This window comes from Nycticebus coucang, chromosome 11, assembly GCF_027406575.1.
Source record: "Nycticebus coucang isolate mNycCou1 chromosome 11, mNycCou1.pri, whole genome shotgun sequence".
Classification (NCBI taxonomy): Eukaryota; Metazoa; Chordata; class Mammalia; order Primates; family Lorisidae; genus Nycticebus; species Nycticebus coucang.
This window is the reverse complement of record NC_069790.1, coordinates 21,866,829-21,891,829: the sequence shown is the minus strand read 5'-3', so window position 1 is coordinate 21,891,829 and position 25,001 is coordinate 21,866,829. Positions and strand designations below refer to the sequence as shown.

General features: G+C 35.3%; 1 protein-coding gene across 2 annotated transcripts in view; it reads right to left on the bottom strand.

Annotated features, from left to right (window-relative positions):
• The window catches only part of DPY19L1 (dpy-19 like C-mannosyltransferase 1), a 128,916-nt gene that overhangs the window by 20,802 nt on the left and 83,113 nt on the right, over positions 1–25,001 (bottom strand). For both annotated transcript variants that reach the window (XM_053609457.1, XM_053609458.1), the window contains exons 9-13: positions 21,556–21,655; positions 19,185–19,262; positions 8,925–9,011; positions 6,717–6,776; positions 6,014–6,094 (exon numbers count right to left, since the gene is read on the bottom strand). In XM_053609457.1, coding sequence (XP_053465432.1) covers positions 6,014–6,094; positions 6,717–6,776; positions 8,925–9,011; positions 19,185–19,262; positions 21,556–21,655 — 406 coding nt within the window. The remainder of the gene's footprint in view (positions 1–6,013; positions 6,095–6,716; positions 6,777–8,924; positions 9,012–19,184; positions 19,263–21,555; positions 21,656–25,001) is intronic.

Below are 25,001 nucleotides of genomic sequence, written 5' to 3'. Positions count from 1 at the left end.
GCACAATTTACAACTGCGAGGATGTGAAAACAACCCACGAACCCATCAATACATGAGGACGTTAATAAAATGTAAAACAACTCTTTAGGAGCCCAGGGTACAAATTCATCCATCCAGCCATCCACTCAGTTTCCCTGAGCACTAAAGACACCCGAGATAGAGCAGTAACAAATGCTGGTAAGTTTAAGAAATCAATAGGGAGTACTACTGAGCTGTAAAAAATAATAGTGATATTGTTGCAGAACTGACAAATTGAAACCAATAAACTCTCATCAAAGATTATAGAGGAAAGAAATTTATTTTAGCTGGCGGAGTCATGGCAGATTACAAAATGACTGAGCTCCCCTATCAGCTTGGTCCTTGTCCTTTTATTGGAGTCACAAGTAAACAGACACAGGAATTACCATATTATTTCTCACTGGACATGTCAAATCATGTGTAGGGTTTACAGAAGTGGAAACAAGCAGCAAGCATTAGTTTCAAGTACCTAGGAAGCTAAGTTTTTACAAATTCTTTTTTTTTTTTTTATTAAATCATAGCTGCGTACATTAATGCGATCATGGATGGAGCTGGAACATATTCTTCCTAGTAAAGTATCTCAAGAATGGAAGAAAAAGTATCCAATGTACTCAGCCCTACTATGAAACTAATTTATGGCTTTTTACAAATTCTTTTTTTCTTTTTTTTTTGTAGAGACAGAGTCTCATTTTATGGCCCTCGGTAGAGTGCCGTGGCGTCACACAGCTCACAGCAACCTCCAACTCCTGGGCTTAAGCGATTCTCTTGCCTCAGCCTCCCGAGTAGCTGGGACTACAGGCGCCCGCCACAACACCCAGCTATTTTTTGGTTGCAATTTGGCTGGGGCCGGGTTTGAACCCCCCACCCTCGGTATATGGGGCCGGCCGGCGCCTTACTAACTGAGCCACAGGCACCGCCCAGCTTTTTACAAATTCTTAAGGGCTGGGTTTCCATGGGGAAGACCTTGGAGGTGTGAAACCTTTGTTCTTTACACTTTACTTCCTGGGTATCCTCCCTCAATCTAGTATTTTTTGTAACAACCTGGATGCAAGCGGAGACCATTCTTCTAGGTGAAGTATCTGAAGAATGGAAAAACAAACACTGCATGTACTCAATTCTAAACTGGAACTAACTGATCAGCACTTATGTGCACATATGGAGTAAAACTCAATGGAAGTTAAATAGGTGGAAAGAGGAGGGAATAGGTAAGTTCACACCTCAGGGGTACAATGCACACTATCTCAGTTACGAGCACACTTATAACGTTGACTCAAACTATACAAAAGCAAATTATGTAAGCATAACATGCCTACCCTATAATATTTTGAAATAATAAAAAAAAGTTTTTAAGTTCATGTATTATGTCACAATAAATTTCAAAAAATTAATAAAATATAAATTTTTTTCCTCTAAAAAATAACTAGGAATGTTTTAAAATTCTTTTTGGTTGAAAAACTAAACAATGTAAAACTAAACCTTTGCATTAGAAAGACCACAAATAGCTGATTTATAAAATATGCAAAAATGTGTACATGTAAGAAATTTTATCATTAAAATTATTTATCAGAAAATGAGAGATGAAACAAAACAGCTAACATTTTCCCTTGGGCGTGGGAAAAAGCTACAGAACCTAAAGAGATAAGAATAAAAGTCATTAGAATAAACAAACTGCTAACAAAATACAACAAAACCAAAGATGACTAAAAAAAGGTGAAACTTGAAAATATCACAATAAACAAACCTCTAGTAAGACTAATCAAAAAAATAAAAGATGCAAACAGATAACCAAAAAAAAAGTCTTGGGAGGAGGAGAAATGACTGTGGACACACAGGATCAAAATAAGAAGAGTAAACTGCGTAATTTGCTAATAAACTTAAAAACAGGTGAAATGGATGAAGTTCTAGAAAACTATAAAATACCAAAACTGGCACAAAAAGGAACAGGAAGCCTGAACAGAAAAGTGAGCATTAAAATATCTGAAGAAGAAATCAATTATCTTCCTTCTTAAAAAGCCCTAGACTTAGATAGCTAAGGTCTTTTGACCATCTAAGATGAATTCTTAAACTTACAAAAAACTGCTATATCCTTTCTTTCACAATTTGTTCCACAGAGTAAGAAAAATAGTAAAAAACCCAAATCAAAACAAAACTTACTCAAAACATGACTCACTATAGGTGGCTAACATTGATTCTAAACCCAAATAAATTCAATAAAGGAACAAAAAGGCCATTTGCCACATATGTCCGTATGGAAACATCTCAGTAATAATTTTATCTTACTAAATTCAACAATAATTGTTAAAAAGCATGATTTATTTGATGGCATACATAAGACGGGTGAAGTTCCTCTGAAGACATAAAACTGCCAAAGCAAGCTCACTCCAGATGAATTTGAGAACTTCCTAAAGAAATTGAAGTTTTGGTAAAGAAACTTTAGTAAAGAAAGTTTTGGTAACCAAAAAGAAAATTTCACGCCCTGAGGGTTTCATTTTTAATTCTACCAAACATTTAAGGAAGAAATAATACCAATTCTATACAAATTCTCTCTGGAAACAGAAGATAGAACACTTCCCATGATTTTATGAGGCTATGTTATCCTGAAACAAAAACCAGACAAAATCATTACCAAAAAAGAGGCAAAAATTCTTTAAAACAATAGGTATTATATATAACTATATATAATAATAATAAAATAATAAAATTCAGCAATATATAGAAAGAGTAGGTGCATGTCCTGGGCCAACACTCTTCATCAAATGACGTGGAAACTTCCAGATATGGCAGAGTGAAGAAGTTAGTAACTTCCCTTCCTCAAATTTATAATTGGCCAGAATTGTTAAAAACTGTTATCAGGCTATAGAAATTGACCAAAGCGAAAGAACGAATTGAGATGAATTTATTCATTAAAAACTGATGAACTCTAGGTAAAAACAGATTCTATGGCATTCTTGCCTCAGTTTCTCCCAACCACCTGCATCACCACCTTCTCCAGTTTGGTCATTGAAATAGTTCTACCAAGCACAGCCTGGTTATGAAAAGCAGAACCTTTGCTCCTGGAAGAGGCTGACCTGATTTGAGATAGAGAGCAAATAACTCAGAGGTATTATCATTAAAAGAAGGAAACTCAGTAGAAAGTGAAGGGTGAAAACTCAGAACTCTGCCAGCCTAAGGTTGCAATCCTGGTGAAGTGAACAGAAAACTGGCAGACTAGCCAGAAATTTTACAGGGAGATTCTAGAAATAAGACAATATCAAGGGGACAGAGAAGCTCTCACATCCTTAGAGGACTAGTAAGCTGTGCTCATGTATACAGGATATCCAAGAGAATCCAAGCTCTCCACAAATCCATGGCTGACTGGGAGGTGACATACAAATTCAGAAAAGACCTGAGAAGGCATGGCAGATAAGAAAAGATGGGGTAAACCTGATGTTCAGAAAAATGTTAACAGCTATACTATGACCCTGTCATATATACGAGGTCAGACTATTATGTTCCGAATTCATCCTAAAAAAGTGGGACATATTTCATTGCTGAATATCACTATGTACTTTGGAAGTACTCCCATTGGAAAGCTCTGCACTGACGCAAATGCCTAGTACACCCTTCAAAGCAATTTTGGAACTCTTTCCTGGAATGGCCGTCAGAGCTGTCTTCATTATGAGGTTGGACAATTAAGCTCATGAACTCATCCTATAAAAGATGTTACATATCTCAGTCCTGAATATCACTATGGTCACCTTCCAAGTACTCCCCTTAGTCATCAGGTGACTATAGTGATATTCAGCAATGAGGCATGTACACTCCTTTCAGGCCAAATTTACAACTTAATTGTCAGATTTTTTATGACAACAGCTCTGATGGTCATTTATAAAATAGATAATACATAAATATAAAAATATTAGAAATATATAATACGGATTTGTTAATTTTTGTATTTATGGCAACCTTTGGGACATGCTGTAGTAGGTAGGCCCTTTGAAAAACAAGCTGGCAAGGTTGGTCCTTGGCTGGCATCAGGGAAAATGATTTGAATGCATGGAAAGAGAAGTACCATCCATATAGTAACCACAGTGCTGGTGTAACTAACTATATTACCATGAAACAAAAAAAATTTTAAGGTAAGAAATGTTACAAGAGATAAAAGATGGAAAAACTGCATAATGATAAAAGGGTCAATTCATCAGGAATGTGTAACAATAATGAATGTATATGCACCTAATATCAGAGCTCTCAAAACACATGAAGCAAAAACTCACAAAACTTAAAAGAGAAATACATAATCCAGCAATTGGAGATTTTAATCTTGCTCTCAATAACTGACAAAGCAAACAGATTGAAATTCAATAAGGATATATAAGAAATGAAAAATATTATGAACAAAACTTGATCTGATATTATTGACCATACAACTCAGTAACTACAGAATACTTTTTTTAAACATACATAGAATAGAATACTCTCCAGGAAAGATAATATGCTAGCCCATACAAGTCTTCAATATATTTTAAAATCTTGAAGGATATTCTCCAAACACAACAATCAAATTTGAAATTAACAAAAAGAAATCTGAGAAAAACCCAAATATTAAAAAATTAAATACCATACATTAAATAACCTGTGAGTCAAAAAAAAAAAAAATCGCAGGAGTTTGTAAATTATTTTGCACTTAACAATGAAACAATGACAAAACTTGATGAGATGCATAAAAAGTAGTATTGAAATATAGCTTCAAATATCTGTATTATTAGAAAGGTCTCAAAATAAGATTTCACCTTAAGAACTAAAAAAAGAAAAGAGCAAATTAAGCCTCAAACCAGCAGAAGAAAGAAAATAAAAAACGACAGAGTGAAAAATCAATGAAGTATGAGAGAAAAAACAATACAGAAAAACAATGAAACCAAAAGATATAAAGAAATTGATATCTTAAGCAAGACAGCCCATGGAGAGAAAAAAAGAGAAGACACAAGTTATAAAAATCAAGGAATGAAAAAGAAAATAATGCTAATATTCTGAGAGAAATCTAAGGAAAAATAAATTAATAGTTTTATTATTTTATGCCAACAAATTAGACAACATAGATGAAATGGACAAATTCCTAGAAAACACAAATTGCCAAATCTGAATGAAAACCTAACAAAGACGTTGAATTAGTAATTAAAAATATTTACACAAAGAAAAGTGTAGGCCCACATGTCATCAATTAATATAATAAACCATATTAACAGATTAAAGCAGAAATACTAATCACTAGAATAGATGCAGGAAAGGCATGTGATGAAATTCAACAAAATTCAACATCTATTCATGACAATAAGCAAAAATACTTAAATAAACAATAATAATGACAACAGTAGCGAATATTCTTTGAGAACTGCCCCCATGCTACTGAGCAAGTTCTTTTTTTTTTTTTTTAGATTGCATTTAGGTCAATTGTCTGAGGTCTCACAGGTAAAATGTAGCAAATAGAACTGGAACCTAGGCCTGCCTAACACCAGAGCCAATAAACTTAAATGTTACACTTTGCTAAAAGAACAATTTGTTTGCATAATAGAAGTTTTTCTAAAGGAACCAGAATTCATTGCTGATTGAGTCAAATTAAAGTAAAATGTGCAACGTAGAAATACTTCAGCCACAGGTTACACCTCATCTGGCTATGCCAAGGGCAGCATTGATTAGCAGAAGGACGGAAAATCAAGAATAATCTAAGAAATAGCCCACACAGATCCCAAAGGACAGGGAAGTGTGTCTAATGTTCTTCACAGAGAAGGGCAGGTGGAAATGCTTAAGAGTGGTCAGCCTTGCCATCCTCTTCTTAGACCTAAGTCAAAATTAAGAATTTATGAGCTGATACCCTTGTTCAAAACATCTATATTCCTAGAAATACTAAAGTTACAACTAAATTATTGCTAAGTTAGAAATAGCAGTCTGTATCATTTTTTCTCCATGGGTTATAGGCTATGACAGAAATGACAATTTTACCTGAATCAATACTTACATCATCTGCAATGCCAAAGATTTTAGATGTCAAATATTTGAGTATGACAGTTCCAAATAACCAAAAACATCCTTGTATAACCTAAAAAAACCAAAAACAAAAATAAATTTGATGCATATTCCATAGACAAAGAAAAGAACATAAATGCTTTAATCAGACATGCAATAAATACATTTCCAACACCAAATGCCAAAAAAATGCACCTCATCTTGACATAAAGAGTGCTACTCCAAAATCAAGAGGACATAACAATAAAAATATATACATATCTTATCAAAATTAATATATTTTATAGGCGATGTACACAGCAATTGCAGTTAAATTCCCCCTCTGATTGAGCTGGAACACATTCTTCTTAGTAAAGTACCTCAAGAATGGAGAAGCAAGAATCCAATGTACTCAATTCTAATATGAAGGCAGTAGATGATCTAATACATACTCTCTTAAGAAAAAAAATAGTTTCTTATATGTGCATTGTTCCTTAAAAGAAACATGGGCAATAAATAAAACTGGAATTCATTAACTACATATCCAGGATTGATTCTAACTTGCTTCACAAAAGGGCAATTTGGCACATTACAATTGATTCCTAATACGTTATAAAACTGTTAAATCCTCTGCATTTCCTTAAAAGTAAAGCATAAAACCAACAATATATTTTAGAGAAAGAAAAACATATGCATAAAAATAGATTGATTCTTACCCATAAACTAAGTTCAGATACATTTATTTTCAGGAAATGTGGTTTCATCATCACAATACCCTAAGTAGGAAAAAAAAAAAAACATACAGTTAATGCTTACAGATATAAATTCAAGTACTAAAAAATTCTAAATAATAAGACTCTCAAGTATCTAAAGTGAGCAAACCAACAATTTTCCACATAGCTTCACCACATGGTAATTTCTGTAATAAGTGATTTCAAGAAATAGCCCTATTTAATCCAAAGATTAGGTCAGTGAGTTTGTAAAGTTGAAGAAAGAACTGTCATATGTAAATTTCTATGGCAAATTTTACATATTTGATTTACATAAGAACCAAGAGGTATATAACAATTTCAGAATTTTAGATAGCACTCACACAGAGGATAAAAATTGCTAACTTACAATAAAGAACAAATGACATTTTAATGAATCAACTAAGTACTTGTCCTCTATCAAATCTTAAGTCTTTCCAGGTTCATAGATTCCCAAACTGTTTTACTTCTAGGAAACTAAATCTTCTTTGAACATGGCAAAAATAGGGTTAGAGATTAACACATTTATTTCAAACACAAATTAAATCTTTTCCAAAATTTCTAGAATATCTGAGAACACAAAATGTGACTTGATGCAGGTTTTAAAGTGATAAACTATAAATATAGGCAAATGTGTTTATAGTTAAATATGTATAAATATGTTCCATAATCTACAACTGTTGGCATCACTTATTTTTATATAACAAAATATATGAAATATGCATAAATATGCTTAATTCATACCAAGGCACACCCCAGTGTCAAACATCTAGCTGGGTACCTGACACACTGCAGGTGTGCAACTGAACTGAAGAGAAAATTCTTACAAAATGTACTTAGATTAGATCTTATTCACATGCAATATTCCCTTCAATTACCAAAAGTCATATAGTTTATCCTGGGTACTAGCAGTACTTGCCAAAAAAGTATACATGTAAAGTACAGAATTGAGTGCGCTGTCACATTTCCTAATTATAAAGTATACTGATTTTAAGAACTATTATTAATCCCAAAGTAGAGGAACTCAGTTAATGATTTCTGTAGTTGAAAATTAGCACTGTCTTATGCTAATTGCTAATTTCTGTAACTAAGTATATTTGAGGGACAAAACCAGAAAAGGGTGGTGACCCAGACTGGGAAGAGGCATTTTCCGGAAAAATGAGTTCTGAAATAAATATTACTTATAAAATGAAACAAAGAAATACGAGTTTTCAAATTTGTCAATGAGTTCTAGAAATCAAGAAAGCCAACGTGATTTGAGTAACCTAAATAATTACTTAAGAAGTAGAATATATCCCAATTCAAACAGTGCAGTAAGCGTTCACCTTCAAGAAATCAGCCTGGACTACTGCACATGCAGTTTGAAAGTAAGGAGTAACTTAGGTTGGCAAACTAACTACTGGTGACATCCATTAGAAAAGCCATAACCACCTCTGGAGTCTTTAAATTTAACAACACTTTTGTACAGGGTGTCCCCAAAGTCACCCCTGAAGTCACCATACATAAGCAAAATGGGAATTTGTAGCTAAATGTATTTTTATTTACAAAATATTCATTATAAAATTTTACAAAATATTCTTTATGTGTGGGCCACCTCTTTGTAAAACTTTGACCTTTCACCATTTGTTCTTACTCTATAAGATATAAGACCGTCTCTCCACAAGCTGAAGTTATTCCTCTTAATCATCATCTGACTTAAACCACTCGAATATTCCTTACAAATAAATAAGGGACAAAAAAGAACACTAAGTAACCACGGTCTCAGATCTGTTGATCACGGAAGAACAAAGAGGGGAGGCTACTGAGAGACGGCAGTGGGAGGAAAGGGGGTTACAAAGGTAGAACAGGAGTAGGATAAAACAGCAAAGAGAAACAGAGAAGAAAAGCACAGAAATTTTTCTGAAATTAACGTGGGACCAAAACTTAGGTGACAGAAAAGCTGAAAAAAGATAAAGGGCAGATTAAGGGCGGGAGGCAAAGTGCTGATACGCTTTCTGATACTAGGCATTATGCTTGCCTCCTCTTTCAGAAGTGAGTCCTTGAACACTCTACCACAGAAGATGTATTCAGGAAGACGCCTGAGATGGTTCCTGTACAAACTCCTCCTTAACCCCAAGCCAGTGATAAACTGATAAACAATTACTTTCAAAATAGCCATGCTGAGAAAACACTTACCCAAATAATTACCAATGAGGAAGCATAATAAGAAGTTAATAACATTGAGTTCCCAAACATCAAAACAAAACAAAGTGCAAGAGAAATCTGGAAAAATCCAAGAAAAAAATACAATTAATACAAATAAAACAAAAAAACATTGGTTTTTACGGTGAAAATTGCACATGCTCATGATAAACAAAATTGAAACCTTTGAAAAGGGAACACACAATGAAAATAGTCCAATCTCCATCCACACTTCAAACCCACAGATAACCATTACCAAGTTTCCTGTACATTCTTTCAGAAATCAAAATGTACGAACTCCAGTTTATATATATATATATTTTTATTTTTACATACACATGTGTTTATTAGGTTTCCATTGTTTTGCCTTCACAAAATTAAAAAGGCTTAAATTTTAATAACAATAACAATGTTTAAAATAAGGACTAGAAACAAAAACCTTGTAAGAAGGGACCGAACATAAATACATTCAGAAAAGGCATCAGACAATTGCTACATCAAAATATTAAGCAATAATAGTAATAATAATGTAAAGAAAGTAAAATTCACATTGTCAAATAAGAGTATGTCTATCATAGAATGCTTTGACTCTGAGTTTCAGTATGGAGTCATCAGTTAACTTCTTATTATTTTTGTTTTTTTAAGTCTCAAAAAAATAGACAACTAATATTTATAAATAAAAGTAACAGATAATTTCAAAAAACAGATCATGCCAAATCTTGTAGACAATAGAAAAAGAAGAAATACTTCAAATCATTCTACTTGATCTGGGTACACCTGATATTAAAATTGAAGAAAATATATTATCACAAAGGGGAAATTACAAACATATGTCACTTATAAATGAGGATGCAATATCCTAAACAACATATTAACAAGTTTAATTAAAAATTAATGTTTAAATAATGTTCTTTGTTCAAAATTAAATAAACTGATGGTCACTTCAGTTTATAATTTTTAAATGGAAAATTATCCTATAAAATCAATTATTTTTTGCTTCTCAATGTATTTCACTTTCTCACATCAACCCAAATCTGAATTATTCTGTTAAGAACTGAAAAAAGTATTCCATTCTAAAGATACACCGTAATTTTTTAATATGTCCTCAGAGTCCGGCTGAACAATTAAGTGCTTTCCACTTCCATTTTGTTTTTCTTATTACAAACACTGCTATGATAAATATCCTTATTGCATATCTTATGTACATATCAATACTTTTATGGATAAATTACAAGAATCAGAATTGATGGATCAAGGACTTACGAATTTTACAATCAGAAAAAATAATGACAAATTGACCTGCAAAAAGATTATATAAATTACTCTCCCACCAAGAGGGCATAGAGCTCCTGCTGATGCACATTCTGCCAACACTGTGTATCAATCCTTTAAACATGCAACAATTTAATAGGAAAAAAATTTACCTCATTGTTTCCCTTTTCATTCTTTTAATAGTAAATGAAACACAGTGTATTTTGTTATTTACTATTTTTTGTTATTTTGTGTTTGCACAGGAATTATGGATTCCTATGTCCCTTTCTCTATTGGGTTTTGATTACTTAAGAGCTCTCTTTATGTATTACAGAACATAGAACTTCATCAAGCAAACATATTTGTAAATATTTTTCCCAGTTCATTTTTTACCTTAGTGGTATTTTTTATTATGTTTATCTTCTAAATCTCTATATTACTAAATTTATCATTCAGATCCTTTAGGTCTTTAGGACTAATTAAAATGAAAAGGTTTTAAAATGAAAATAAACTATATTTTCTTCTAGAAATTGTTTTGATCCATATATATCAATTTCCATGTGAATTTTATAATAAGTTTAAGATCAGTTAAAAGCTTTATTCAATAATGTACATTACTGAAAGTTCTACCGGTCTGATATTATATCTTTATATCCAAAAGCAATACATACTGCTTTTCCATTTCTTTAGGTCTTCTTTTGCATACATTAGTCAGTATAAAGTTTTCTTCCTAAAGATCCTGCATATTTAAGGTTATTTTAATGTATATTATATCTATTGCTATTGTATCAATAATCTTTTTTCATATTTTCTGATTATTACTTGTATTTAGAAACATTATATTAAATAACCATCAATAAATACAGCTTTGTTTCTAGTAGTAGTTTATTAACTAGGAGTTTCCAGCTATTCAAAATCAAATCACCTGCAAATAACGACATCTTCCTTTCCTATTTTTAAAACTCTTAGTTTTTAGAAAACTGTTTCAGTTAACATTTCTGTAACAATATTAAGTAATCAGAGTAGCAGTAGGCATATTTGTCATGCTTTTGGCATTAACAGGAATAGTTCAACTGCTTAACATTTTGTGTGATCTTAGCTTTTGGTTTGAAGTATGTTTAATATTTAAAATTTAAAGGAAATAGCCAAGCAGCCATCTGAGATAGGGAACTGGCAGATATTGCTGTGGCCACTGCTTTGGACGTTAATTAATTGCTCAAGCATTGGTTAATTTAGTCAGGAAGTTTCAAAGTTTCAAACTAACCTGATCAAAACAGATGGAGGCAGGGCAAGTTCCAACCGGTTAGAGCCAAGATGGTGGAGACCCTGACCACCTCTTGACCCTACAGCTTTATTACACACCTCATTACAATAAAAGTTTCTGAGAAAACCTCCCACTCCCATTATGCACCTGACCTCATGACACTTCCTATTTGACCGTATGTAGTTAAAAAGAGGGCATCACCCTAATTCCAAAAAAAAATGCCACCCCTTCCCAAGAAATAACATGAATATTCGTTCCTTGTTTAGCCTATAACTAAGCTGTTGCTTAAAGAGAAAGGCAAAAGAAACCATGGGGCCAGCTGTCTTCTGCAGAGAGAACTAGCCTCTGACCTGTCTGAGGAGCAGACTTTCTGCACTTTGAGTATAAATCTTACTTTCACTTCATATGGTCAGCTGGCTCCTGAATTCTTCCTTGTGTGAAGCCTAGTATCCAGGTGGACTTCAAGTGGCTTCCAAAATTGGGAGTCATCTTTCTCTGTCACATCTATTTTTTATTTAAGGTCTTAAAAATCAGACATAGAAGTTTACTTTTATCAAGTACCTTTATAACATCAAAGGAAAAGGTCATATTGCTCATCTTTCTCTTTTTTTTTCTTTTTTTTTATAAGGCAGGGTATGGCTCTGTTGGCCAGGCTTGAGTGCAGTGGCAGGATCATAGCTCACGGTAGCCTTCAACTCCTGGGTTCAAGACATGTTCCCACCTCATTCTTCCAAGTGGCTGGGACTAAAGGCCCATGCCACCACATCTGGCTAATTTCTTATAGGATGGGGGTTTCACAATGTTGCCCAGGCTGGTCTCTAACTCCTGGCCTCAAGCAGTTCTTCTGCCTCTGTCTCCCTCAAAGCACAGGGACCACGAGCATGAGACACCGTGACTGGGATTTAAATTTCTCAATGTGGGCCATGCGCGGTGGCTCATGCCTATAATCCTAGCACTCTGGGAGGCTGAGGCAGGTGCATTGCTTGAATTCACAAGTTCAAGATGTCCCTGGGCAAGAGCCAGGACCTGTCTCTACTAATAACGGAAAAACTGAGGCAAGAGGATAGGGCTTGAGCCCAAGAGTTGAAAGCTGCTGTGACTATGATGCCACAGCACTCTACAAAGGTGACAGTTTGAGACTCTGTCTCAAAAAAAAAAAAACTCAATGTGACCAATTATAAGAATTTCTAATGTCAAAATATTCTTGCATTCCTAGAATGAAATACTTAGTACAAACTTAACAAAATATGTGCAAGATCTATATGTATAAGGAAAACTATAAAACTTGAATGAAAATAATCAAAGAAGAACTAAATAAACAAAGAGTTATTTCATGTATATTATAGAAAGACTCAATATTATCAAGATGTCAGTTTTTCCCCACTTAATCTATAGATTGAGCAAATGCCAATCATTATCTCGGCAAGTTATTTTGTGGACATTGACAAACTGATTCTAAAGTTCATAAGGAGATATAAAAGACTCAGTATAGCTAACTCAGTATTAAAGAAGAACAAGGTCAGAGGCCTAACACCATTCTATTTCTTGAGTTACCATAAAGCTACAGCAATAAAAATAGAGAGATACAGGTGAAAAAAATGCACACATAGATTAAAGGAAGAAAATGAAGAGCCCAGAAATCAACCCACATAAATACAGTTACCTGATCTGTGATAAAGGAGGGAGCACAGGCAATACAATAAAGACAGTCTTTTCTTGTTTTTAGACAGTCTTACCCTGTCACTCTGGGTAGACTGCCATGGCATCACAGCTCACAGCAACCTCAGATTCCCAGGTTCCAGTGATCCTCTAGCCTCAGCCTCCCGGGTAGCTGGGGCTTCAGGCGAGCACCACTACACCTGGCTAGTTTTTTTCTATTTTTAGTAGAGATGGGGTCTCGCTCTTGCTCAGGCTGGTCTCGAACTCCTGAGCTCAGACAATCATACTTGCCTCGGCCTTGCAGAGTGCTAAGATTACAGGTGTGAGCCACCGCACCCAGCTTCAATGATAGTCTTTTTAACAAATACTTTTGGAAGAATGGTACCACATATTAAAAAAATAAATCTAGACATAGACTTATCACAAAAATTAACTCAAAACAGACTGTAGATAAAAAGGCACTCATAAAAATACAAACCCCCTAAAAGGTAAGATCCATGAAAGAAACAATTGATTAAGGTGGACTTAAAATTAAAATCAAAAATTTCTGCTCTGCAAAGGACAATGTGAAGAGAAGAAGGCCAGCCACAGACTGAAGTAGATTTGTAAAAGATACCTTATAAATGCTTATTATCCAAAATGTACAAAGAATTCTTAAAACCCAACAATAAGAAAATGAACACCTCATTGAAAAAGTGGGCAAAAGACCTTCATAAACACCTCATCTAAGAAGACACACAGATGGTAAATAAGCATATGAAAAGATGTTCAACCAAATTAAAACCATGAGATATCACCCCACATGTTAGAATGGACAAAATCTGTAAACTAACACCACCAAATGCTGACAAGGACATGGGAACAACAAGAACTCTCATTTTTTGCTAGTAAAAATGCAAAATAGTACACTTTGCAACACAGTTTGGCAATATCCTAAAAACTAATCATACTCTTACCAGACTACCAAACATTTTCCTTCACTTACCCACATGAACTGAAAACTATATCCATATAAAATCCTTGGTCTTGGGGCGGCACCTGTGACTCAGTGGGTAGGGCGCCAGCCCCATATACGGAAGGTGATGGGTTCAGGCCCGGTCCCAGCCAAACTGCAACAAAAAAAAATAGCCCGGTGTTGTGGCGGGCGCCTGTGGTCCCAGCTACGGGGGAGGCTGAGCCAAGAGAATTGCCTAAGCCCAGGAGTTGGAGGTTGCTGTGAGCAGTGATGCCACAGCACTCTGCCGAGGGTGATAAAGTGAGATTCCATCTCTCCAAAAAAAAAAAAACCCCTTGGTCTTAAGTCATCCTCCTGAGTAGTTGGGACTATAGGTACATGCCACCACACCTGGCTATTATTTTTATAATTTTTCTTGAGCAGCTTTATTCACAATTGCCCAAACTTGGAATTAACCAATATCCATTCAGTAGGTGAATGAATGAACAATGGCACATCCACATAACCAAAATGTTACTCAGCACTATACAAAAAATGAGCTATGTAGCCACGTAAAGATTTGGAGGAAACTTAACTTAACTGCATTTTACTAACTAAAGGAATACAATCCAAAAAGGCTACATACTGTTCAATTCCAAATACATGACACTCTGAAAAGGCAAAAACTATAGAGGCAGTAAAAAGGTTAGTGTTTAGAGGGGTGGTGGCGAAGGGGAAGGATGAATAAGCAAAGCACAGAGGATTTTAGGGCAGGGAAAGTTATCTATGTGACACTACATGAAAACCCACAAAATGAACAATACCAAGATTGAACCCTAACATAAACTGTGGACCTTAGGTGATTATGGTATGTCAATGTAAGTTTATCAAATGTAATAAATGGACCATTCTGGTGTGGGATGTCAACAGTGGGAGAAGTTGTACATGAGTAGGGTCACTGGTAATCGGGGGGACTCTCTGTACTTTCTGATCAACTTTGCTATCAACTTAAAACTGCTGTAAAAAATAACATTTTCTTAATTAAAAGAAAATAACTAAAACCACGATAAGATACCACTTCATACACACTAAGATGCTATAATCACAAAAGCAGAAAATAAATGTTGGTGATTAGAATGAGAAATTGGAACCCTGGTACACTGTTGGTAGGAATGTAAAATAGTATAGCTGCTGTGGAAACAGTTTGGCAGTTCCTCAAAAAAAAAAAAAAAATAGATTTACCATAAGATCAATCCAGCACTTCCACTTTTGGGCATATATCCCAAAGACCTGAAAGCAAGGCCTCAAAGAGTTATTGGTATATCCGTATTGATGGAAGCAACCCACGTATCCACAGATAGATGAATGGAAAGAAAATGTAGCATATAAATATATGCACACAATGGAATATTATTCAGCCTTACAAAGGAAGGAAATTCTGACATATGCTTCGACATGGAAGAAACTTGGAAGGAAATTTTGCTAAGTGAAATAAGCCAATCACAAAGAGGCAAATACTGTATGATTTCACTTACATGATATATATATCACACACACACACATATAAGGTAGTCAAAATTATAAAGACAGAAAGTAGAATGGTGGTTTCCAGGGGCTGAGAAGATGGGAGAATAAAGAGTTATTATTATTTCTTTTTTCTTTTCTTTCTCTCTCTTTTTTTTTTGAGACAGACTCTTGCTCTGTTGCCCTCAGCAAAGTGCCCGTGGTGTCATAGCTCACAGCAACCTCCAACTCTTGGACTCAATCAATTCTCTTGCCTCAGATTCCCCAGTAGTGGGGACTACAGGTGCCCAGCATAACACGAAGCTATTTTTAGAGATGGGGTCTCGCTCTGGCTCAGGCTGCTCTCAAACTTGTGAGCTCAGGGCAATCCACCCACCTCAGCCTCCCAGAAAGCTATGATTACAGGTGTGAGCCACCACACCTGTTTTTGTTTTTTTGGGGGTTTTTTTTGAGACAAAGTCTCACTATGTTACCCTTAGTAGAGGGCACATGGCATCATAAATCACAGCAACCTCAAATTCCTGGGTTCAAGTGATCCTCTTGCCTCAGCCTGTGGAGTTGCTGGGATTACAGGCACCTGCCACAACGCCCAGCTATTTTTAGAAATGGGGTCTCACTCTCACTCATTCTGGTCTCAAACTCCTAAGCTCAAGCAATCCGCCCACCTTGGGCTCCCAGAGTGTTTGATTACAGGTGTGAGCCACAGTGCCCAGCCAGGAGTTATTATTTAATGGGTATAGAGAGTTGCAGTTTTATAAAATAAGAACGGTTCTATAGATAGCTATGATAATGGTTGCAAAAAAAAAAAAAAAAACATGAATGTACTTAATAACACTGAACTGTACACTTAAAAATGTTTAACGTGGGAAATTTTATTTCATGTGTATTTTACAACAATAAAAAAAGGAAAAAGTCCTTCTGAAAACATTCTATTTATTCTTTGCGTAACTATAAAGATTTAGGATTTGTGAAGTGGTAACAGAAGACAGAGAATAGTCAGTAAGTCTCTTCATAAAGTATGTGTCATTTACCCAATATTGATTCTACTACAAACGATACCTGTGTTATTTCAGTACTTTCAAAATCACAACTCTGAGTCAAAGGAGACAGTATGACTGGCCAACTCTGAATCCTTTACATTTTAATCTGACTTGTACTATAAAATAAAAAACTATATTAAACAGTTTAAATAAAAAGTAAGCCAAGCATAAAAAAGATTACTGTCTAACTCATTCATAAACAGAGATGTAAAAATCCTTATAAAATAATAACAAACTGAATCCAGCAATATGTAAAACTTGTGTTTACCCGAGAAAAGCAAGATTTTTAATGCTAGAAAATCAATTTATGTCAATTCACCAGAGTAACAGATTAAAGAGAAGAAAATACACAAATCACTTAAACAGATTCAGAAAAGCATTTCATGAAATTTAACATTTATTACAAAGTACTCAAAGCATGGTAAGGATGATACATTAGAAGGATAGAAAAGAAGCTTGAATAGTTAAACATATCTGGAATAATTCAAGCATCAACATAAATAATGAAAATAATGGATTATATTGCACTGAAAAAAACTATACGTCATTTTCTCTTAGACATAGCAAAAATTGGTAAAAGATCTGAATAGGAATGTCACACAAATACATAAAACCCACGAAGGGCCTATAAACAAACCAAAAGATGCTTAGCTTTGTTAAGAAACAGAGGAGATGTCAATTAGTCATAAGATGCCATTTTATACTTACCAGACTGATAAAATAAAATAGAATGTAGAAAAACATGAGCCATTTATTATATATTGTAGTTTGAAGTAGTCCAATCATTTAGGCAAAATAATTTGTAAAGTTGAACCTGTGTATAATGAACCACCCCACAAGTCTACTTAATGCTAGGTAAATATCCTAGAGAACTTCTTCACACATGGACTCCCATATTAGGAAAAAAAAATTGCTTTCTTTGGGGCCACAGTGTTTTAGTAGTTCAAGAGACCTGTTATATATGCTTTGAGAAGCTGGCTCCAGACTCAAAACTAGCGTTAAGTAAAATAGCACTCACGTGGCAGTTAATGTGTTAATATACATGCCCTAGGAGATACGTCTAAGAATGTACAGCACTACACACTGCACTACTTACAACTGAAAAAAGAGGCTGGGGAGAGGAAAAGAATCTAAATGTCTTTCAATAACAAATGAAAAAATTGAGCTTTATTTATATAATGGAAAATATAAAACAGTGAAAATATCTGAACTCTATAAAACTTAAAAATCTCAGAAACCTGGGTGAAAACTTAAGCCTCATAAAAGGATACTATTTAAAATAATGTGAATATTTAATAGAAATATGCTATTTACAAATACACATATGGCAAAGTTATAAAGAAAAGCAAATTAATTACTACTTCAAAAAGTCAGAGTAATGGGGTTTGACGCCCGTAGTTTACTGAGTAGTTTACATACACAGAGGCTGGTGGGTTAGAGCCCAGCCTGGGCTTGATAAAGGACAATGACAACTGCAACCAAAAAATAGCCAGGCGTTGTGGCGGGCGCCTGTAGTCCCACTACTTGGGAGGCTGAGGCAAGAGAATCGCTTAATCCCAAGAGTTTGAGGTTGCTGTGAGCTGTGACACCACAGCACTCTACCTTGGGTGACATAGTAAGACTCTATCTCAGAAAAAATAAAAGTCGGGGTAATAGTCACCTCTTTGAGTTCAGGGCACACAGGACTTCAAAGTAATAAGGTTCTAGTTTTCATGTGGAGGCTTGTGGCTATTTTATAACTGTGTTCATAATTTCCCTACACATTATATATGTCATTTTATCACTCATTAGAGACTAAAAATAACAGCATATGATAAAAACAGAAAAGGAAAGCATCAAAAATTATAAAAGTTAACAACAGAGAGAAGACAAATGTTTTTAAAGGATTAACATAAGGACTTGCCCTAGCTGTTCCACCAACCTGGAACACTGTTTTCTTTGATATCTTGCTGGCCAACTCTCTCTCCTCTTTCCGATCTTTGCTCCACTCCTCCTCCTTGGGAAGACCCACCCTGCCTGCCTCATCTGATACCTCGGTCCCACCCATCAGTGTAGGAGCTCCTGATGTGGTTTACTCTCACTGTTCTTTTCTTCTATAATCCTTATCACCTTCTAACATACTACCTCCCTTACCCATTTACTATGTTCCTCACTTATCCTCTGTCTTCCTTCCTTCCCCTGCTCTACTAGAAAATAAAGAACAGGAATGCTGGGGTCGCCACAGTTTTTCTAGTCACTGGTGTGTCCCATCCCATCTGCTGAACAGCTGGTGCTCAGTGGATGAACATTCCACTTCACTTTAACAGATAGTTCCTAGGTAAAATACCAATCCATGTTCCTCTTTCATGAATTCTTTCTTTTACTTATAATACATAAGTTGGGTACAACCCCAAGTAAATAATACATGCTTTATCACCCAAATTAAAATTTTTTGGGTGGCCTATTCTGTTGATTCCATCATAGTGTTTGAATGACACTTGTTTTTATTATGAAGTCATGTCACAAATAATTTCAACCATGAATAAATTAAATATTAATCAGTTTAAGGACAAACTAAATAAAAAACAATTAAAAAGCCATACCATGTGTATATAAATGATCTTCCGTAATTTACATATATCAATATACCCCACGACATATACTGCAAATAATGATGCAATCTGAAATTTAAGAAGAAATTAAGTTATAAAATCATTATAAAATTGAAGAAAAAATTATCTTTATTATTATATCAAATTGATTTATATTTATACAGAAAGTGAGTTCTTCAGTTTTTTCCTTTTATCTGCCAAGTTATTATGGAATATGGTCAATATATAACTATAGCAATACTGGTTGATTTTTTTTCTCCCATACACAGCTCTCTCATCCATGGGAACTATCTACTTTGTGAATTATCCAAAACAATATTTCAATCAAGGTGATACTACGGTCAACACAAACAATTAAAAAGTGACCTGTCCAATCAAAAAAGATAAAAATGTAATTATAACATGACAACTAATACATAATTGGGAAGATACATTTAACTCAAAAATAATTACACAATGCATGTGTGCATAAAAATACATTAATTTTTGCTTGTTGATCACTCTTCACAAGTTATGCCCATTAGTGTTCTCTTTCATTAATACAAATATTCAAGAATTAGTTAAAATTGAATTTATCAAATTTCAAACTAGAAGGAGTACTTTCACTGCAAAGATATTTTTAGTTTTCCATTTTAAAGAAAATTAAATGTTACATGTCAAGAATTCTAAAATCATATTATATGGATGAATTTGTTGGTTAAATGATGGTAGAGGACCTCTTATACAGAGTATTATGTCAGACAATGCCTCCCCACTCTTCTTCATGCAGAAAGCAATTAAAATTCTACACTTTGCCTACTACATATAGCACAAACAAGCTGCAAAACAGCTGAATATTTAAACTTACTACTTAAGTGCCACTCATCAAGTTTTTTATCTCTAAATAATCTACAACAAAATTTTCCATTAGTAAGATAAACAATGGTATTTTCTTTCCCTGCAGTCAGAGTAACCCCTGGAGAACAATGTATTGCTGTTATTCAACCAAAGTCCCAAAGAGAGGCATAATACCTCCTGTACTAAGTGGAAGCAATGCAACAGGAATGCTCCCTTTCCACCCTAAGGGATAAGCAATACATAGCACGTTTGTAAGTTAGAATCTTCAAGAAAGAATCTCAGTGACAATTTAAACTAGAAACTGATTTAAAATGTCATCAAACTAAACTAGGTAAAGGAGTCAAAAGAGAAGATCAAAGGAAAAAGTAAGTGGAAATAATCTATGTAAAAAAAAATGATAGAAGTAGCTAACCTTAGGTGAGCGCAGTGGCTCACACTTATAATGCTAGCACTCTGCGAGGCAGGCAGATCACTTGAGCTCAGGAGTTTGAGACCAGCCTGAGCAAGTGTGAGACCCCATCTCTAAAAATAGCCAGGCATCATGGCAGGCACCTATAGTCCTGGCTATTCAGGATGCTGAGGCAAGAGGATCACTCGAGCCCACGAGTTTGAGGTTGCTGTGAGCTATGACACCATGTTAGTCAACCCCAGGGTAATTGAATGAGACTCTGTCTCAAAAAAAAAAAAAACAAAAAAACCCAAAAACTTAATTTACTGACATCTCACTATGTTCTGTGTTAAGAGTCTTATCTACATTAACTCATCTGATCTTAAACACATCCCAGTAAAGTAAGTTCTTTCATTTTCTCTATTTCAGAAATCTGTGTTTTCACCAAGTCAAGAATTTAGTGAATAAAACTAGGACTCAAATCCAGGTCTAACTTCATCTCCCAAGAAAGACATTTCAAAGAATCTTGAAAAAAGACTCTATAATTGCATTATGCAAATATGGCCAGCATAATTTTAAAATAACAGGATAGGGGAAATATAAACACACAATTTACTTGCTCTCTCAATAAGCTACCTTTCTTTGTAAACTTCCATTTGAAGGGAGGCAAGAGTACATGAAAAGATGACAGGCAAGCTGCACATTATTTAGGGGGTTATATAAAACATGAAGTGCTTAGCTAGCTATCCTATAATACTGTAAGTATTTATTTTTCATGTAAGAATATATAAAACTATTCAAAGAAGAAATGCATTTTACTTAAGAGAAATACTACAGTTTATTAGAGAGAAAGACTTAATGTTATAGCACAAGTCCTCTCTTAAAAACACTAACAAAGACTGAATAACACTGATAGCATTCGTACGAATTTGAGTTCAATTAATGCACTCCATTAGTAAGAAAATAATTTAACAATCATTGACTTATTTTCCTATCCTGATTTTTCATTAAAAGCATGAACTAGAAAATATTTTAGCACTTAGAATCATACAACATCTTATTTATAATTTTATACAAATGAGTTTGCATATTCAAACATGTTAATCTTAAATCAGTTTAAAAATGTAATCAGCTCACCTGAGTAAGAAGCACAAACTGAGCAAACTGCCACGGAAGCATGAAAAATACGTTGGAAATGCAAAGTGCAATCAAGCTTCCTCTATAAAGTTTTGTAGCCCTTGAAAAGATAAATATCAGTAAGTTTACCATTAAATAGTCTAGCATGGTTCCAAACTGTTACACTTTAGAATCTCTGAGCATGGACTGGTTATAACCTAAATATAAAATGAACCAATGAGTTAGCAATTACAACTCCTGACACTCAAATTTTCTGTGAAAAATAAAGATGTATTATTATTGTAAAAATGCAAAACCTGTCAAAGAGGAGTGTGGCTGGGTCAGTATCCATTAAATTTTTTTTTCAAATTCTATTTCACAAATTCAAAATCGAAAAATGTTTAATGCTGATTCAATAGATTCACTAGTTGGGAAGGTAGATGTGTCTTTGAATAAAATGATAAAAAGCAGCATATTCTAAGTGCTAAGTGTTACGTAGACAAGTATGGCAAGAATGCAGAATAAGGGCTGAACCAGCTGACGGAAAGTACGGAGGATGTGAAGTACCCACCTGGCCCTGCACAGACAGGACAATGCAAAGTGAAGAGGAGGCAAAGGGCCCTTCTGTACCTGCCTTTGGAGGCTCCACTTTGCTTAGGAGATTTTTACAAGGGTGAGGTCATTTTATCTTTTCTTGTAAATCTGTGAACCAATACAAGGCTTCCAAAGACACCTAACATCTTTGTAGAAGGAGAGTGCATGTTAACACATTGAGGGAACAAGGTGTGCAGGTTGGACACAGGGAAGAACTCCCAGTCAGACAGACCTACAGGGGCGCTGGGCACCCACCATGGAATGCCCTTCCTCAGTTCCTCGAGTAGCCCTTCTCCAAAGGACATCCCTTTTCTGCTATTCTGGTCCAACAAGAGTGTTTCTAATATCCAGGTTACCTATTAATAAGTTATGAAACAAATTTACTAGATAAAACCCAGTATTTGTTAATAGAGAGGAATAGACTGAAACTATATATATGACTGCATCTTCCTTCATAAGAGTTCTATTCTGTGAAGCTTTTCTTTCAGTTGTATGGACACACATATGTGTATACTGGAACACAAAGCATAATTTCTTATTTGTTATAGATCATAGTCGAAAAAAATTGAAAGCCTCTGTCTAAATAAAATAAAGCAAGCATTTCCCACTACTTTTGAATACTAAAGATGATTTTCATTTTATGGGTAACAGAAGACATTAAAGATTTCTGAGAATATAATACTAATCTGTTGGGTACAGAATGTACTGGGAGGAGATAGAAATGAAAACATAAATGTTACAAAGAACAATCAAAAAAAGTAAACAATGAAATATTACCAAGAACAACCAAAAAAAGTAAAGACTGCTACTATCAGGTAATTTACATAAAACTGAATTTCAAAAAACACTTAAAATTCAAAACTGGACAAAACCAATTTGTTAAAATAGATTGCTAACTTTATATGTAAATAATTCCTAGCACTCAGGAGTTGTTCTTTTTCCAGTTTTACAGCCATATCCTCAGCTCTGCAGCCTACAACAACACTGCTCAGCTGCTATCTTCGCTCACTCAAGCCATTTAACCACCACCTCCCTTTGCTATCATGAGATATCAACTATAGAAAGAAGGAAACCAAGAAATACAGGAATGGCTAATCTTCTAAAAGAGAGAGATAGCAGTAGCAAGAATAAAATACCAGAAGATATAGATGAGCAGTAGTGACAAGGTTGTTATCCTTCAGAACAAAGGCAAGAAGTTTGCCACATCTCCAGGAAAGGACAATGTGGTTCTCCCACTAACAAGACTGCAGCTTCCAAGAAAGCAGCTGTCATCCTAAGCAAAATAAAAGCAGCTACTACACTTCCACACAACCAGTCACACCAGCTACTACACCACAGCCACACCAGGCAAGAAGGCAGCTAGGCTGACCAAAACACTGGAATAGGAAAGCTGCCCAAATGAGAAGTGACAGGTGGCAGTGAAGTGGTGAGGAAGATCTAGAATTCACCCCCCAGGGAACCAAACCGGCAGTGGGACAGCAGCAGCTGCTTTAGCTTCAAAGAGAAACATGAGAGGGAAAATGTCAATCAGAATAAAAACAGAGAGAATGAAGAAGATTCTGAAGAAAGGGAAGTCCCCTAAAACTTTTCAGCAAAACCAAAGTACATACAGGAATGAGGAGGGGGATGTGGCTGAAAATGACAGTGATTATGAGACTAAAGCAAACATAAAGAGCTTGCCTCAGAGGTACCTGGAGATCAAAACAGAGAAGGCAAAAGAAAGCAGCCCCTGATGGCAGGAAACAGCAACTGAACTGCTCCACTGTGGTAGGCAGAAAACTGGCCTCCAAAGATGTCTGCGTCCTAATCCCTGGAACCTGCGAATGCATTGTGTGGCAGGGCAAAGGTGACTAAGAAAGCAGATGGATTAAGATTTCCCAGCACTTGGCTTTAAGACAGGAGGAGCAGCCTGGATTCTCCAGGTGGGCCCAATGTAATTACAAATGCCCTGGAAAGTGGAAGAGGGGAAGAAGAGAAGGTTGTAGTGAACTGATGAAAAAAGGACTCATCCTGCCATTGCTGGCTTTGAAGAAGAAAAAAGGGGTCATGAGCCAAGAAAAGCAGGTGGCTTCTAGAAGCTTTAAAAGGCAAAAAACCTGATTCCCAGAATCTCAAGGAAGTACAGCCCTTCAAAAACCTTAATTTTAGGACTTCAGATCACCAGAACTGTAAGATAATAAACCTCAGTTTGTGGTGACTGGTTACTGCAAGTCACAAACTAGCAAGCTGTCTATAGCATGGCGGGGTTCAGGGAAGCTATGGTCAGCACGTGGAACAGCAGCATCCACAGCTACTCAGGTCAGGTCAGATCAGTGAGTGAGTGTGAGAAGAACCACAGGTTCGCCTTCGCTGGAGTTAAGATAGGAACTTAGAAGGTAGAAGGAAAGCAGGAATTGAGACTGATAGGCAGTCCCCTGTCCGCACAACAAGGAATAAACCAGTATCCAGAAGGTGGATGTGGAAAAACAGCATCTGCATGATGAATCGAAGACTCTTACAGTCCAACACTCCTTCTAGAGATGGCTGAGAAAGGAATGTCTTTTAAGGTGCCCCCAAAACAGCAAGAGAGAGGTCAACGTTATGTATTCACCTTATTTGAAGGGGCTAAAGAAGCTTTAAATTCCTAGAAGAGAAGCTTACAGGACAGCAGTGAAGTTGGAGTTGGAGTTGTGTGAACTTTAAAAAGCTAATGCAAAATCACCATCTATCCCATGCTCTGTAAAAAGTCTATGTAAAGACATGACTGAAAGGAAACTGAAAGCCATATGATGGCTATAGTCCTGCTGAGATAATCACAGAGGGAACTGGATTTGGGATTAAGAAACTTCAACAAGGTTCCTTCAAATTCAGATCATGGAGGAGAGTTCTTAGTC